This window comes from Leuresthes tenuis, unplaced genomic scaffold, assembly GCF_036924035.1.
Source record: "Leuresthes tenuis unplaced genomic scaffold, fLeuTen1.0.hap1 SCAF_7, whole genome shotgun sequence".
Lineage (NCBI taxonomy): Eukaryota > Metazoa > Chordata > Actinopteri > Atheriniformes > Atherinopsidae > Leuresthes > Leuresthes tenuis.
Genome location: NW_027325361.1, coordinates 7,476,834 through 7,491,930, shown reverse-complemented (window position 1 = coordinate 7,491,930; position 15,097 = coordinate 7,476,834). Strand labels below are relative to the sequence as shown.

At 36.8% G+C, this 15,097-nt stretch overlaps 3 protein-coding genes across 4 annotated transcripts in view; 2 read left to right on the top strand and 1 right to left on the bottom strand.

Moving 5' to 3' along the window:
- Positions 1-15,097, top strand: part of tie1 (tyrosine kinase with immunoglobulin-like and EGF-like domains 1) — a 169,250-nt gene that overhangs the window by 23,182 nt on the left and 130,971 nt on the right. The gene's annotated exons all lie outside the window — the stretch shown is intronic.
- Positions 339-11,256, top strand: mpl (MPL proto-oncogene, thrombopoietin receptor). Its single transcript, XM_072389061.1, has 12 exons — positions 339-508; positions 1,098-1,218; positions 1,659-1,834; positions 2,740-2,897; positions 4,541-4,682; positions 4,803-4,917; positions 6,330-6,481; positions 7,078-7,220; positions 8,705-8,858; positions 9,111-9,183; positions 9,426-9,513; positions 9,652-11,256. The coding sequence occupies exons 1-12, from the start codon at positions 397-399 to the stop codon at positions 10,117-10,119; spliced, it is 1,902 nt and encodes a 633-aa protein (XP_072245162.1). The 5' UTR covers positions 339-396; the 3' UTR covers positions 10,120-11,256.
- Positions 11,725-15,097, bottom strand: part of ddah1 (dimethylarginine dimethylaminohydrolase 1) — an 83,016-nt gene continuing 79,643 nt past the window's right edge. For both annotated transcript variants that reach the window (XM_072389060.1, XM_072389059.1), the window contains one exon: positions 11,725-14,318. In XM_072389060.1, the coding sequence (XP_072245161.1) occupies positions 14,202-14,318 (117 nt within the window). In that variant the 3' untranslated portion in view covers positions 11,725-14,201. The remainder of the gene's footprint in view (positions 14,319-15,097) is intronic.

The following is a 15,097-nucleotide window of genomic DNA, read 5'->3' as shown; positions in this document are numbered from 1 at the left end:
GTCAGTTGTACATTTTCTGAAATCTGTGATAATGACTTTTTTAGTTATCGGTTTGTCTATATAGACTTGATATAAAAATATGATAATAAATGTTCTGAATTAAGAAAATTAATGTTGCAATTTACAGTTTGCAGTTTACTATAAGAAAAGAAAAATAAGGAAGAAAGAAAGAAAAGTAAAACATTTATCGTTTATGTCAAATCACTCCTCCCAAAATACCCTTTTTGGTGCCAACTTTCACTGTGAACAAAGCTCACTTCCTGCTTGAAGCACAGCTTCTCACATTGGCCCGACCCTCTGCACTGTTCATCCCACCCAATTCAAAGCTAGGCATAGCAGACAACATACACATGCATGTGTTAGTTACAGTGGCATGGTGGTTTGGAATAATTTACCATGAATTTGCTCTGTAAGTGGAGGATGCTCCTTATTAACTTGTGGATACAGGTTGGCTTCATGCCTGGAATACATTGCAAAACTGGAACTGTCAGTCATCTGTCTAAGGAAGGTACGACTTTAGGATGATTTATTTTGTAACACTGAAGTAGAGTTTGAAATACATTGACTCCTATTACTGTAACAGCTTGTTTTTAGTTTCTTTTGCTAATGAATACCAACAATTAACTGCAAGATACAAAATTTTCAGAAAACCCAAACTGTTTACAAAAATATCTGCCTATAAATAGTTGTGTTTTAATGGTGCAGGTTGCCTTTAAGTTCCATTTTAATTTTTCTTTAATTGCTTCATTGTTTGCCTTGGGCTGGATATTATGGTGTATTTGATCAATACTTGATGCGGTTTAGTACTCTATATAAATAAGCTGATTTAATTTTAAATCATGAGAGAAAAACATGTAATTTATTAAACAAGTTATTATCTTGTAGCAGCTACAACTTAACTGTGCCATTAGGTTCTGTACTACTGCAGTGCTTTCCCCACAAAATGGCAATTTGGTTTTAATCAACAGAAAAATCTTATAATCTCCCAACTTCTACAAAATACCAGATCAACACCATGCTTGGATAAGTTTCAATTAAAATAAAAAACCCTTGTTGGTGTGACTCATGAACTATTTTGTTTGTCATTTCTGGAGCAGAAGTTTTGCTTTTAAAGGATGAGGAGAATCCTAAGTGCTTCACTCGCACAGAAGAGGATTTCATCTGCTTCTTTGAGACCATGGACAACACAACTTATGATTTTCTCTATGAACTTGAAAAGTATGTTTTTACACAATAATGCAACTGTGATGTACTTTCTGAGAAAGCTGATTTTTATACCTTTGCATGTTTCCCTGCTATAACACAGCTGTTTCAAAGGACTATGAAATTATCAGGCTTCAGCTGAGTTTGGTGAAGAGCTGATTATCCATTAATCTAAATCAGGTGTGTCAGAGCAGGTAAACATGTAAAACATGCAGGGCAGTGGGGCCTGAGGGGCAGGATTGGTAAACCTGACTAATGTTTTAAAGTTATACTGAGATACCGGGTGCAATCTGTAATCAAAGCTGTGACTTGTCCACTCAAGTGCATATAAGATCAAAGGTCTAGAAGGAAGTTATTAGACTCAAGACATTGAACTTTTTTTACCACTATGAAAGTATCTGTATGAAAGTTTTACTGATTAATGTCTCTTGTGTCCATCGCTTTTTGTAATGAAGCAAGCCTTCAAAGAAGTGTGAAATGTCTGTCCAGAGAACAGAAGAGGGAGCTTTCCTGCACATCTGCTCTTTTCCCAGCCAAGATGTTAGATTATTTACAGATACAAACATCGAAGTGTTGGAACGCACCAACAACACCAGTGTCTTCAAACGGACTGTCTGTGTGGAGGATCATTGTAAGACATTATTTTTACAATATCTGCTTCCATATCGAAGAATGTTGATAGAAGGAAAAGAAGCATGGAAAAAAACATGACACAATATAAATAAAAATGTTGTATTCACAGAAGTTTCTCAAGGAAAAAGAATTATAAAATATTTGCAAAAATTGGGCTGTAAGGTGGAGAGGCAGTTAACATTGTCACCTCACAGCTAAAGGTTTGCATTCTCTTCCTGTGCGGGGATTCTCTAGGTTTCTTCCCACTGTCCAAAAAACATGTTCGGTGAATTAGGTAATTCTAAATTGTCACTAGGGGCAAATGTGGTTGTTGATAATGTGATGGAATGGTGACCTGTCCAGGTTGTACCCCTCCCTTCACTCAATGGCAGCTGGGATAGGCTCCAGCCCCCTTCAACCGTAAACTGAATTAGGCACGTATAGAAAATGGATGGATTTGCAAAAATTGTGGATTTTACATTTTATTTGTCAGTCTCCATTATTTCCGATCCCTATGTCCTTATTTCTAAATTCACAAATTAGCATAATTTAAATCCTAAAGCAAATATTACTTCTTGTATGTTTGTATTTAGGGTTACACATTTTCAATTTTCTATATTTTCTTTTTTTCCATGTGGGTCATATGAGGAAGAAAATGCTATTTAAAAAAAGCTTTCTATGCTTGCATCTCTGTCTACAACCTTGTTTAAAGTGCAAGGTGAAAAGGAAGAGTCAAATGAGCTAAATAGAAAACAACCATTTTAAAAGCAATTCTAACTGTTTGTAAGTATTCCAGTAAGCTGGAAGGAGGTTTGTAGATCATCCAGACTATGTTGTGTCTATAGTGGGATCATTTTCCCATAAGGAAAAATTAAATTAAACTGTCTGGCTGTCTGTTTAATGTTTTAATCTTTCTGTCTGTAGATCTTTTGGATCCTCCCTTCGATGTGTCTTTAAACCCAAATGGCAACGTTGGACAACTGCAGGTTTCATGGCAAACAAAATACATGACATATATGGAACCCAATAAACAATATAGAATTCGATACTCCTCCGGGTCTCTTCACAACAAGACAGAAGAGGTATCCTCCTCTATTCAATCAGTCCACTTTACTTCGAATTCAAGCACAGAGACATTTTTAGAAAATGTTGAGACTGATATTTCCAGCAGAGGCAGTGGTGTGATAATTCTTTTGTCCCTCATGTCTCATTTATGCTTTGATTCCCAAGCCCTAAAATTAGAATAATATATGAGACTTTCAGAAAAGTACAAGAATAAAACAATAACGTTTTACTTGATAAACTTTACTTGCCAACATATGACTGAAAAGGCTGTTGAGGAAAGAAGTCACATAGACACTTTGGTTATAAATGTAATGAACTTCTGCTTTTAAATGGCACACGGGTGGTTGTGATATTCAGATTTTTACTATACAAGCAAGAACATATTTTTAGGCTTCTGCACTACAACTGCCTTGTCAGGAGGCATTTTAGGGTTAGTCTGTTTATCTATACAGATTTTTGGACATAGACATCTGTCTGAACCAATTTTTCTTCAATTTTGGAGCAAACGTTTAGTAAGGCAAGGCAAGGAAAGTTTATTTGTAGAGCACAATTCACACACAAGGTAATTCAAAGTGCTTTACAGCTACATAACATCACAACAAGGCAAATAAAATCATTCCATAAAAAATAATCACTAATCAATTAAATTAAAAGTTAAGAGTGCAGATAAAATACTTTCAGTGGTCAGATGCACTGCTAAGCAGAACGGTTTTCAGCCTTGATTTAAACATTGTCAGAATTGAGGCCAGTCTCACATCTTCTGGAAGATTTTAGGAGCATAAAACTGAAACGCAGCCTCACCTTGTTAAGTCCTGACTCTGGGCACCAGCAGGAGACCCCTCCCTGAGGTTCTCACAGTCCGAGTTGGTTCATATGGCTCTAACATGTCAGAGATGTACTTTGGCACTAGACCATGAGGAGACTTGTACACAGGCAGAACTGTTTTAAAGTCTGTTCTCTGAGCGACAGGAAGCCAGTGCAGAGACCTGAGAGCTGGACTAATATGGTCGTATTTCCTTGTTCTAGTCAGGATTCGAGCAGCAGCATTCTGGATGTACTGCAGATGTCTTACAGCCCGTTTAGAGAGCCCAGTGAGCAGGCCATTACAGTAGTCTAACCTACTGGAGACAAACACATGGATTTGTCTTTCTATGATTTAGACACTATTCCTTTGATTCTGGCAATGTTTTTTATATGGTAAAAATCTGCTGATGTTATTGATTTAATGTGGCTGTTAAAGTTCAGGTCCAAGTCCAATATTACCCCTAGATTTCAAACTTGATTATTAGGTTTTAGTGAGAGAGTCTCAAGGTGACTGATAACACTTTCTCTTTGTTTCTGTGGGTCACAGACGATGATTTCAGTTTTGTCTGAGTTAGCTGGAGAAAATTGTTTTGCATCCACACACTGATCTGTTTGATGCAGTGACACAATGTATCTAGTGGGACTTGTGCCTGACCTGAAGACCTCAGAATTTGACTGTCAAAAATCAAAGTTTCTGTGAGCTACATATGGTAGATAAACAATCACATGTTCAGGGGTTCATCTATGTTTATCTGGTAACTTGTATTTTTAAAGAAGGAAAAAGAAAAAAAAATCAAATTGAAAATCAAGAAATTGAAAAAACCCGATTTATAATTTAAAAGTCTTCTGATTTCAGACAAAGAAGGTTGGCCATGAGCTCTTCCTGACACCAGGCGAGGAGGTTGAAGTTCAGGTCGCTGTCAAATGTTCTCATACAGACACAGGGCACTGGAGTGCCTGGTCACAACCTGTCCAAGCTGCAGTTCCCGAAAGTACAGGTTTGCTTAAGTGAAGACAAATTAAATGAATGGCTTAGAACAAATGATGGAGAAAAACATCATGTTTAAAATAACATCTGATTCCTTAAGTGCAAGACTTTAGTAACCGTTTCTTTTCAGATGATATCTCACTAATATGCTATACCCCTGACCTGCATAATGTCACCTGTCACTGGAATGGGCACCGATATCGAATAGAAAATAAGTGCAAACTTTTCTACAAGATGGATCTCAGGTAACATAAAACACACAAACTTTACATTACTGATTAAATGTAGTTCTGAAATGTTTTTTGTTGGTATTTTCTCTTCTTTCTGGCCAAATTTATTTTTTATTCAGGGATGAAATAAAGTACACATTAAAACAAAATGTCACAACAGAAATTAGTACAGTTATGTTCAAAAGTTTTATCCAATTACATGTTTTGATTTCACTGAGAAAATAAAACCAACTCCAGAGTTTGGACAAAAAGAAAATGTGGACAAAAAATAAAAATTTACTTTGACTTTCTACATCATTACAAACCATATAAACCCAAGAAATGTCATGTTTGGTTTCATCAACTTAATTTGTTAGTATATATGTATTTATCAGAAAAAAAGCTGGAGCATTGTTGTGAGATGGGATGGGACAATAAATGCTTTATGCCTGTTAACTTGTTTTCTGTATTGTTGAAGGCGACAATTGGAAACTAAATAAAAATCTATCACCAACCACAGGCTTAAACAAACTGCCTACAACTTGCAAAGCCGATAGAAAGCAGTAACTTTACCAAAAAATCCATCCATCCAAAAATTATGAAATGACAACAATGATACCAACCAACAATCAAACATAACTTGCTGTGATAAATACTTGTGCTGCTGTTTCTGCACTGCAGTTGTGCTACAGGCTTACTGCAAGGAGTGCAGAACTCAATTTTCTCTGGTCTCTGTGATAAACATTTACCACACTTTTGGAAGATTTGGTGGTGATGGATGTAAACAGCACAATATGTTAAAGTATGCTAAGCAAATCAACTAGATTACATAATCAATGTGGTCAATGACACTGATGCGTCATTGCAGCCTGATGTGGCAGGGAATTACATTCACTAATGTGTGCCCTGATTGGCTACCACAACACAGGACTTGTATGCTCAGATAAAACCATGCTGAAAACGACAGACTGCTCTCTGGTAGGAACAGCTTTGGATTGCTTCACATTCATGTAGCAAATTAAGTATAAAAGTGTAATGCATGACCTTAGAAAACTATTGAGTGTCACATCAGAGCAGCATAATTTCATTCTCAAACTAGCTGAGCCAAAGTCAAAACTGAAACCTGCTTGTTTACCATGAAATAGCTCCCTTATAACAGTGAAATCTGACCTATATGGACTTTGAGTATATCCCTCTCTTTGTGTGAGTCATTTAAACTGAAAAAGGTGTGTTATTTCATCATTTCTGGCAAAATAATCAAAATAATCTCACCACATTTCTCATTTTTATATTTGATGTATTGTCTTTGTACCACTTTTATTGTATTAGTCTAGCTTGTGTGCAAATTCAGTGCAAATCATTTATTTTGAATGGCTATTCACATTTGTAATTCTAAAAATCATTTTGACTTGCTGATATTTGATGTGACAATAATGCAACCCTTGCAGAGAGTGGACCGAGTGTCTGGCTACTGGGAACATCACTGACATGTGTTATTTTCATGGAGGAGAGTTAAAAAAATTCAAGGTCAAGCTCAGCAGCGCTTCAGCACTAACTGACAGAATCTTCTTTTCTAAAGAGTTTATGCTCAAGGACTTGAGTGAGTGATGTTCTATTTCCTCTTTCTTCTACTTCTTTTTACATGTCTAACCTGTTTAAAACTCTGACTGCACAGTTTACAGTTTTTGTCCTCAGTGGCCGTCGTTCATCAGTTGTAATTGTGCATAATGCCAGAGTCAGCTATATGTTGACAATAGTGATCTGCCAGAGTTAGTAGGTTGTAGTTTCGCCCAAGAACCCAAAGTTTAATGGAATGTAACCTTGTGTTTTTTTGTGAAATCTTGCAAACAATCAGACACCGATCACATTTCTAGTTGCAGCACTTACTTTAGTGGTTAGATAATTTATGAAATATCTATTTTTATTTACACTTCATGAAACGGCTTCATAACTGCACATGGCACACAAAGATCAACATTTTTTTCTAAGTATCTATATGATTAAAGTTTGAATTTCAATGATAAATTTGGCAGTTGTTAAGCTTGCCTACAGTGTTTAACGTGGACATTTTTCAGTTGGTGTAGTCCCTAAGAACCTATGTAGTATTATTAGAGTACCTTTTGTCTTAAGGAAGCCTAAGAGAAAGTTTCATGGCTTTGTGTTGTCATGAATGTTGTGTTCTTTTTTGCTTTCCAGTCAAAACATCCCCACCAGGTGATCTGAGAAGAGTGCTGAGGGAAGACAAGTTGTGCTTAGAATGGGAAGCCCCTCTTCCATCTCTGTCAGCTCATATGCAGTATGAAGTTGGCATTCAGATCAAAGGAGGTGAATACTGGAGTGTAAGTTGCTGACAAAGTAGCTGTTCTATAAAACAAAAAAAGAATATAAAAAAAATGCTTAAAATTACTGTCAGTGAGTAACAATCTATTGGAATTAATGTAGAATCATTTTCAGGGGCATTTTTTTTTATTTGCGTAGAATTTCTTGACAGCAAAAGTTGTGCTTCCATTACTTTAGAACATCCAATCTGAGTTGTGCATGTGCATAGGTAAACAATTTATGGCACCAAAGGTTCTGTGCCTATGGGATCATACAGCAGGAACATAAAGATCATCTGGTCTTCATCTGTTGACATTACGCTGAAAATGGCCATGGTTCACTGCTGACTACAGGAGTGCAGGAGAAGTGGGTGGAGGATTTCAATCTAAATCAATACAAGTATCACGCTAAAAAAAGTTAAGAAAGAAGCAAAGAAAGAAAGCAAAAAATTCAACAATATGCAAGTAACACTATTCCAGAAGATTATACAATCAGCAGATTAATCGGTTACTGGTTAGGGTCTCAGGATTGTGTATAAAAGGAGGACTTTGTCCTGTTCAAGCAACGTTGGGTCAAGAATGCTTCTCTGATGAAGTTTGACACCACTTTGTTTCAACCTCTATCATAAAACCACTGAACATTTACATTCCTCAGTGCAAAATTGCAAAATACTATTGTGAAAAGTTTCAGTGTGGTGAAACTCTTAAGAGGCCGAGGTTTGAAACTTCTTTTGGATGCATGTGACCTTCAAACTCTCAGACGGCAAGAAACCATCATGCCACCACGATCAGTATAATCTCATGAGGTACCTTGGAAAATCATTGTTACTCCATACAGTCCACTGCTGCATATAGAAATATAACCTGAATCTGTATGGGGGAAGCAGTGTGTCAACTCTGCACCAGTAACTATACAAGCCTTCTAATATCTAAGCCCTGTGCCTTTACTCTCCTTGAAATGGATTTGTATCTTTATCTCAGAAGCACTAACAAAAAACAATTTTTTTTAATTGTTCCTTTTTCATTTTTTATTATTTTTTCTTTCTGTCGGCATCTTGGGACTAGACTTGGATTTTTATTTCAATATGCTGAAAATATTTTCTGTTGAATTTTATTTTAATGTCTGTATAAGGAGAAAGATAAATAACATTCTTATCCGATTGTTGACCAAACCAGTGTCACTGCTGTCATGGTGTAATTCCACCTTTGACCACCAGGTAATGCCAAAGTAAAACATTGGGAGGAATAATTTTTTTTCAAGTTTTCAATTCTTGAAACAGATCATTCATTACATTAAATGCTGGTTTTTCAACATTGAAAACTAATGTTATGTGAAAATTCATTAGCGTGTGTAATGAAGTACATTTAAGAAAATGTAAATCAATTATATCTGAACAATGTATTGCAAGGACACATTGATGTGTTTCAAGGCAAATGCGAATGTTATGAGAAATGTGAAAGAGGTGAATCGTTTCCTAATCTTATCATTTAATCTCTATTCCCAGATAATAAAGGGTCCTGAAACTGATACATGTGTGCAGGTTCCAGCAGGTAGCCAGTTCAGTGTTAAGATCAGAGCTAAACCTACTGGGACCATTTACTCAGGCAACTGGAGTGACTGGTCAGATGTGCTCACTGGTGACACGCCATCTGACATAGGTAAGCTCCAAATAAGAATCAATCAGGCAGTCAGTAAATCAATCACTTATTATTTATCATCCCATTTGTTTAGTGGGAAAAACAAAACAAAACCTCCTGTTCATTTTATTCTGGCTGTATAATCAAAAGTATGCAACATCTATGGCTGTTCTGTGACACATTAAAAAATAATGATTTTTCTTATACTATTCATATTAAGAAGTATAGTACAGTATTACACATACCTTAATCCTTTTCAATTGACCTCCTCAGGCATGTTGTCTACGTGGGGTATCCTTGTTTCCATGCCAATGATAGCCATCACCCTTCTTTACATCAAACGCAGGTAGGATTTTTTCCTTCTCATGTAAAATGTAGACACTTGTGAAAAATAGCCACCGTTGCACAATTTCTTTAAATGTATATATTTAACTACAGCACTCCTTTTTTCAGTTTTCTCATATTTCAGTTCCTTGAAATGATTTCAAATTGGTGGCATTTCAGCAGTGACTGAAAGTTGTTGAACAAATCTTCTACTTTTTGTCCTAATCAAGCTATGTTTTAATGTTTATTTTGTGTATTTTCCAGTAAACTCAAGCAGTATTTTTGGCCACCAGTGCCCAACCTTGAAAAAGTTCTACAAGGCTTTCTGACAGAGATCAGCAGGCAGAAATGGGCAAGTTATTCAACCACATAACTCAGCAAAACCACACATGCACCATCACTCTACAATACATATAAGTACATTTCAACCCATTAGACAAAATCAGTCAGCAGGTATTTTAATTTAATTACTAAATTACCTATAATACAGGATCCTCCTGTAACTGCAAAGCAGACCCTTGAAGAAACATCTTCCTCTGTGGTGGAGATCATATCTGAAGATGAGGTTCCAGGATTGGGGGAACCATCAGAAGAATCATTTGAACTCCTGTCATCTGATGGAAGCTTCTCCAGTGGGGAAAATGTGGACGGGAGTCCTGGGACTGAAGTCTTTCCAGATTATGTGACTCTGAATAAAGAAATTGTCATGCTTTGCCTTGAAGAAAACAGTTATGTGTGTGAGCTGGTAAGAGAGAACGATCCAAAGGTAGGCGATGAGCTCCTCCAGACTTGTAACTGTACCTGCACTGATGGCTCATCTTGTATCAAACCTTGCTCAGACAATGACTTTACTAACCATTGCTACTTACTTATGATTGAGCCTAAAGACAGACACAACCGTAAGATCCATGCAAGAAAGGTTCCAGAAAACCTTTATACCAACCTTCCCTATCGCTAAAAACATGATAAAACCAGTACACTTTTTCTCCAGTGGTGCAGACTTAATGTGCTTTTTTTACTGAACCCTTTGCATTAACACAATATTTAGCTTCAGCAAAGGAGAAGTGGAATTCATTTGATGTGGGTATTTCATATGTATTATCCTTTTTTTTAAATATTGTATTAAGTTTCTCCGGGTACTCCAGCTTCCTCCCACCATCCAAAAACATGCATGTTAGGTTAATTGATGACTCTAAAATTGTCCTTAGGAGTGAGTGTGAGCATGTGTGTGGTTGTTTGTCTTGTTTGTCTCTGTGTGGCCCTGTGATGGACTGGCGACCTGTCCAGGGTGTACTCCGCCTCTTGCCCGATGACCGCTGGGATAGGCTCCAGCTCCCCTGTAACCCAGCCGCTGGATTAAGCAGGTATAGAAAATGGATGGAGTGTCTTTTGCCCAAGAGCCTACAAGTATGGGATGCTGGGGTGGTGGAGGGGCTGAAAAGCAGGCAGTGTGCTGTGTTAAAGGGCAGCAGCATAAGCGAAAGCAAGCATTAGGTAGAGAGCTTTGCAGTTTAAATAGATTGGAGGGGTGTATTTGATAAGTGGCATGTGGAGATCACATGGGAGGCAGCAGAGCAGCTCAAGTTGCCTGTATGAACTAATTCACAGGAGTTGTCCCATTTATGGGTGTACTTACCTATATGCTTATGTAGTGTGTCTGTGTCACTGCTGTTTCAGATGCAGATTTTCTGTTCTTCAGAGTTGTTTTGCAAACACGTTTAGCTTCTAACCAAATACTGAGCACAATAGGAAATAAGTTGAACCAGAGCACAACGTTCATGCTTACTGTGTGTATCATGAAGTGATTAGAATGACATCTCAAGTCCCGTCAGTTTGTACATTCTTTATATGTAGCATTTTAATGGAAGTTACTCTCAAATTTGAACAAATCTGTGTTTTCCTCTAAGTGAACAGCTTTATGACTGTTTTGTGAGTTTGTGTTTATGAATGTATACAATTAAACTCAGTTCTTAGATTTATACTGTACATATTTATGAGGAACTTGCATCTCACTCAGAAATGAGGTGCAGCCAAGTATTAATCACAGATTTTTTTCCCATGTTTTTCATTATGCATTACATCATAAATGAAGTTTGAATTTTGTTTGTATTATTGGCAATATATATGTAAGCTTATTTTCTCTGGTTGCCTGTTCTGAAATCACTCAACCATTCAGACCTTGCTGGGTACACATAAATACACAACGAAGGAGGCCCCTTAAACATTTGAAACAGACTTTAACATGTTTCTTCTCTTACCTCAAAGCAAACAGCTACTCGTTCCTTTGGCATTCATAAGCTTAATTCTCATGTCTTACACTTTTGGTGTCACTAGGTGGTAGTAAAGATTAACAACTAGAGCTGTGTTTCACATGAGTCCTTTAAATACAACAACCAGTATACAAAACCAATGATGGGACATTTAGATTTCTGTTTAGGGAAGTATTTTAACACATCTTCACACTTTGAGGCTTTAGAATGTATGCCATGTCATCCTTGATAGGTTTAATGAATAAATTCATTGTCAGAAGCTGAAAGGCAAAATTAGGAAGAAAGGACATGGGTAAAGACAATAACAATCATCAGATTTAATCTAAATTGACAAAAATCCACAGAAAATAGATCTAAAACTAAGTATACACTAACCAAGAGACCTGAGATGGAGCAATTACAACATCATGGCCCTGATTGAAGGCATTAAAAGGACAATCAATAAGAGACCTAAAGTTAAGACATTGTGTAGGAACAGTTGCTAACAGTTTTGCCCTCCCAGAGTTAAACAAGTATCAAATGTTTTGTTAGAACATTAATCTTTTCGATACAAATTAAGGGAGACTCAGAACACTGACAAAAGATTGGTACATTTCAAATAAAAGGGTATAATTTTCTATTTAACTCAATGGCCAACATGGTGCAGTACAATCAGACAGGTCCTCCCTCTGCATGAGAATCTGAACTGGCTCTGCAACTATTGTATGCCATAACCCCACATTCAGCCAGCCGCCTTCTGTAAAATATACTGCTCTCACACTTTTTAACGGTAGGTCATCACATCTACAGTGCTTGCCAGACTGTATGATATCATGGCCATAAATTAGCCCAGAGTTGTCCATGAGGCAATAGGCAAGGGTGGGAGAAAGTGAGTGTTGAGAGTAGGAAAGGCAAGAGAAAAATTAAATTTAAAAGAGTCAGTGTTTACTGGTGTACAAGCCTCTCCTCCCGACGTGAATTCTTTCCATGTTTCATCACTGCCCACTTGCCCATACACTAATGTCTACGGAGGGAGTTTGAGTCACCTCCTGACGTAATTTCCTCAACTTTCACTTACAATCACACTGAAAACTAACATAATTTCAGATGTGATGGACTTTAAACCTGTATGGTACAGAGTGTATTGTGATACAGGTTTACATTTTTTATTTTGTCATGTCTACAGGCCTCAAACACAAATTAGCTGACAACAGCAATAAGGCCTCTAAAATGGGACAGCATATTTCAAACTCCAAATGGAAACACACCAAACAGGAGTTGTTAGCTCGTTCTGCATGCTGAGTGTAAACTCTGACTGCATTCATATTTGGTCCTATTAGATTTTTGGAAACATACATATGTTAACAGTGGAGGAAAAATCAATTAAATCAATAACACAGTCAGAATCAATGATGTGAGGGGCAACTACAGTGACTTCAAAGCCATTCAGCAGGAGTTAAATCATTGATTTTCCACAGAGGCACCAAGGATTAACAGAAGCAAATGAGTTATGCTGGAGTAAATGAAAGCTGAGTTTATCTTTTTACTTAAAAACATACATTTACCAACTCGGCAGGGTTGCTACAGCATGATAAGTCTTTCCCAGTTTTTCCAAAGTTTAAGACCACTGAAACCATTGCTGGTTCTTGTAGCTTCACTTAATAAGTCGCTGTTTGCTTCTCTAGCTGGTGGAAGATACAGTATTAAGGATCAGACAAAAAAAAAGTCAAGAAATGTAATACTGCCTCAAACTTAAAGGAAGCAAAGAGTAATCATACCAAACTGTGATCATACTGGAATTTTCAAGCTTTTTAAGAACTGAGAAGTTGATGGATGTTTATAGCTACATATCCAATTTTATACACAAATACATGGTGGTTTTTAAAATTAAATTCTGAAATTAAATGAAAAATATGGCTGGTGAGCAACCGTCTTTTATATTTTACACCCATATACTTAGCAGTTCCCTACATTGTACCAAAATACAGTTCTGGAAAAATTAGTTTCTCTTAAATTACAGAAGCAAGCATACACAAAAAATATTGAATCACAGTTAAATGGTGCATGTAAACAATATAAATCAACTGTATGCACTTTTTTTGTTTCCCTGTCATGTATAAATCTGCAGTAAGACAGCACTTTCCAATGGCAACGTAACCATTTACCACACATATCCAACTGGTTCTGTTAGCCCAGTGCTCTCTTCTGTGTGGTTCTCTGTAAGGGTTGTAAACATTGGACAGTAGTCAAAGATTGGTCAAAATAAGAAGCCCTAAATGCTCCACAGGTTTAAGGATGAAACTTAGCATGGCACGTGATCTGATCGTCTTATGATCCAGAAGAAGAAACCTTAAATCATCACCAAAAAAAGGAAAAGAAATACTGACATTGGACATCACAAAGGAAAATGTATCAAACCTTAAAACTTGTTCTTTTGTCTGGTAGTTTTAACAGATTAAATACATTTCCAAATCAGGGCAAAATGTGACTAATTCTAATTTACAATCCCAGCTCTCTAAAGACATGGTTAACATTAAACTATAGTGTATATAAGCCGAACTATTCACAGACTTTAAGAAGTTTTAATGCATTTTCAGTGTATTGGAGCGAAAAGGGAGACCTGATGGCTCCCTGTATTTTACTATATTATTTTCCCCAAAGCAACATCAAATGGGTCTATCTCTTCTCTAAGAACTGGGATAGCTTTGTTCAACCGAGAAATCCATGGCAATCAGGTACAGTACAAGCTCTACTTAGGTACCATACATTGAAAGACCACTGGTGAGCACGTTCAGATGTTTGCCTTCTTGTTGATGAGTACAGAGCAGCACGTGAGAGCTCCATCCACTTTGACCTTCTCCAGGTTGGACACAGGGATTAGAATGTGGTCCTTCAACTTCTCAAACACCTACAAGATCCGCAGACAAGAGTGTCAGTGGAGAAGCTTACATACTGCCTTTTCGTATTTATCTAATATAAAACTATGTCTGAGGAATTCAACAGTGTTACAGCATAGAAGCAGAAATTATGTATTGCTTTAGACTGCAAGACAGTATAAAGTACTTTTGTATAAGGCATGTATAAGAAACTATGGGGGGCGACTAAGGATGCAAAAAGCTAACAAGATAACTAATGAGCTACATAGAAGTATTGCAGTGCAACACAGATTCCATGAAGGAGAATCTACACTGTAGCAATATGTAAGTGGGTCTTGTAAAAGTAACAAAAATACATAGTTCATATATTCATATCATTCTACATTAATGAAAAACATAGATATATCATTATACTGTGTTTGGCAATAAATCCCACACACACCAACCTCAAACAGTTACAGTTACCACATACACATCATTTTAATCTAAATGTAATTTAATTTATGTTGCACACTATAGGGCACTTCAAAGATACTATAAGCCAATCACAATCCGATTCACTGTAATACAATCATAATATAATCAAATCCAATGAATTAAATCCCAAATGAATCCAATTTATACAAAGCCAATTTAAAAAAGAAGGCTGTCTAGCTAAGGAAACCAACAAATTGCATCGAAACTCCCTGTCGCATGCTCCTGAGCATGCACGAGGCAACTGGAAAGAAAAAACTTCCTTTTAACAGGAAGAAACCTCTGGCAGAACCAGAATCAGGAAGAGTGAACATCTGCCTCGACCAGCAGGGGTGTG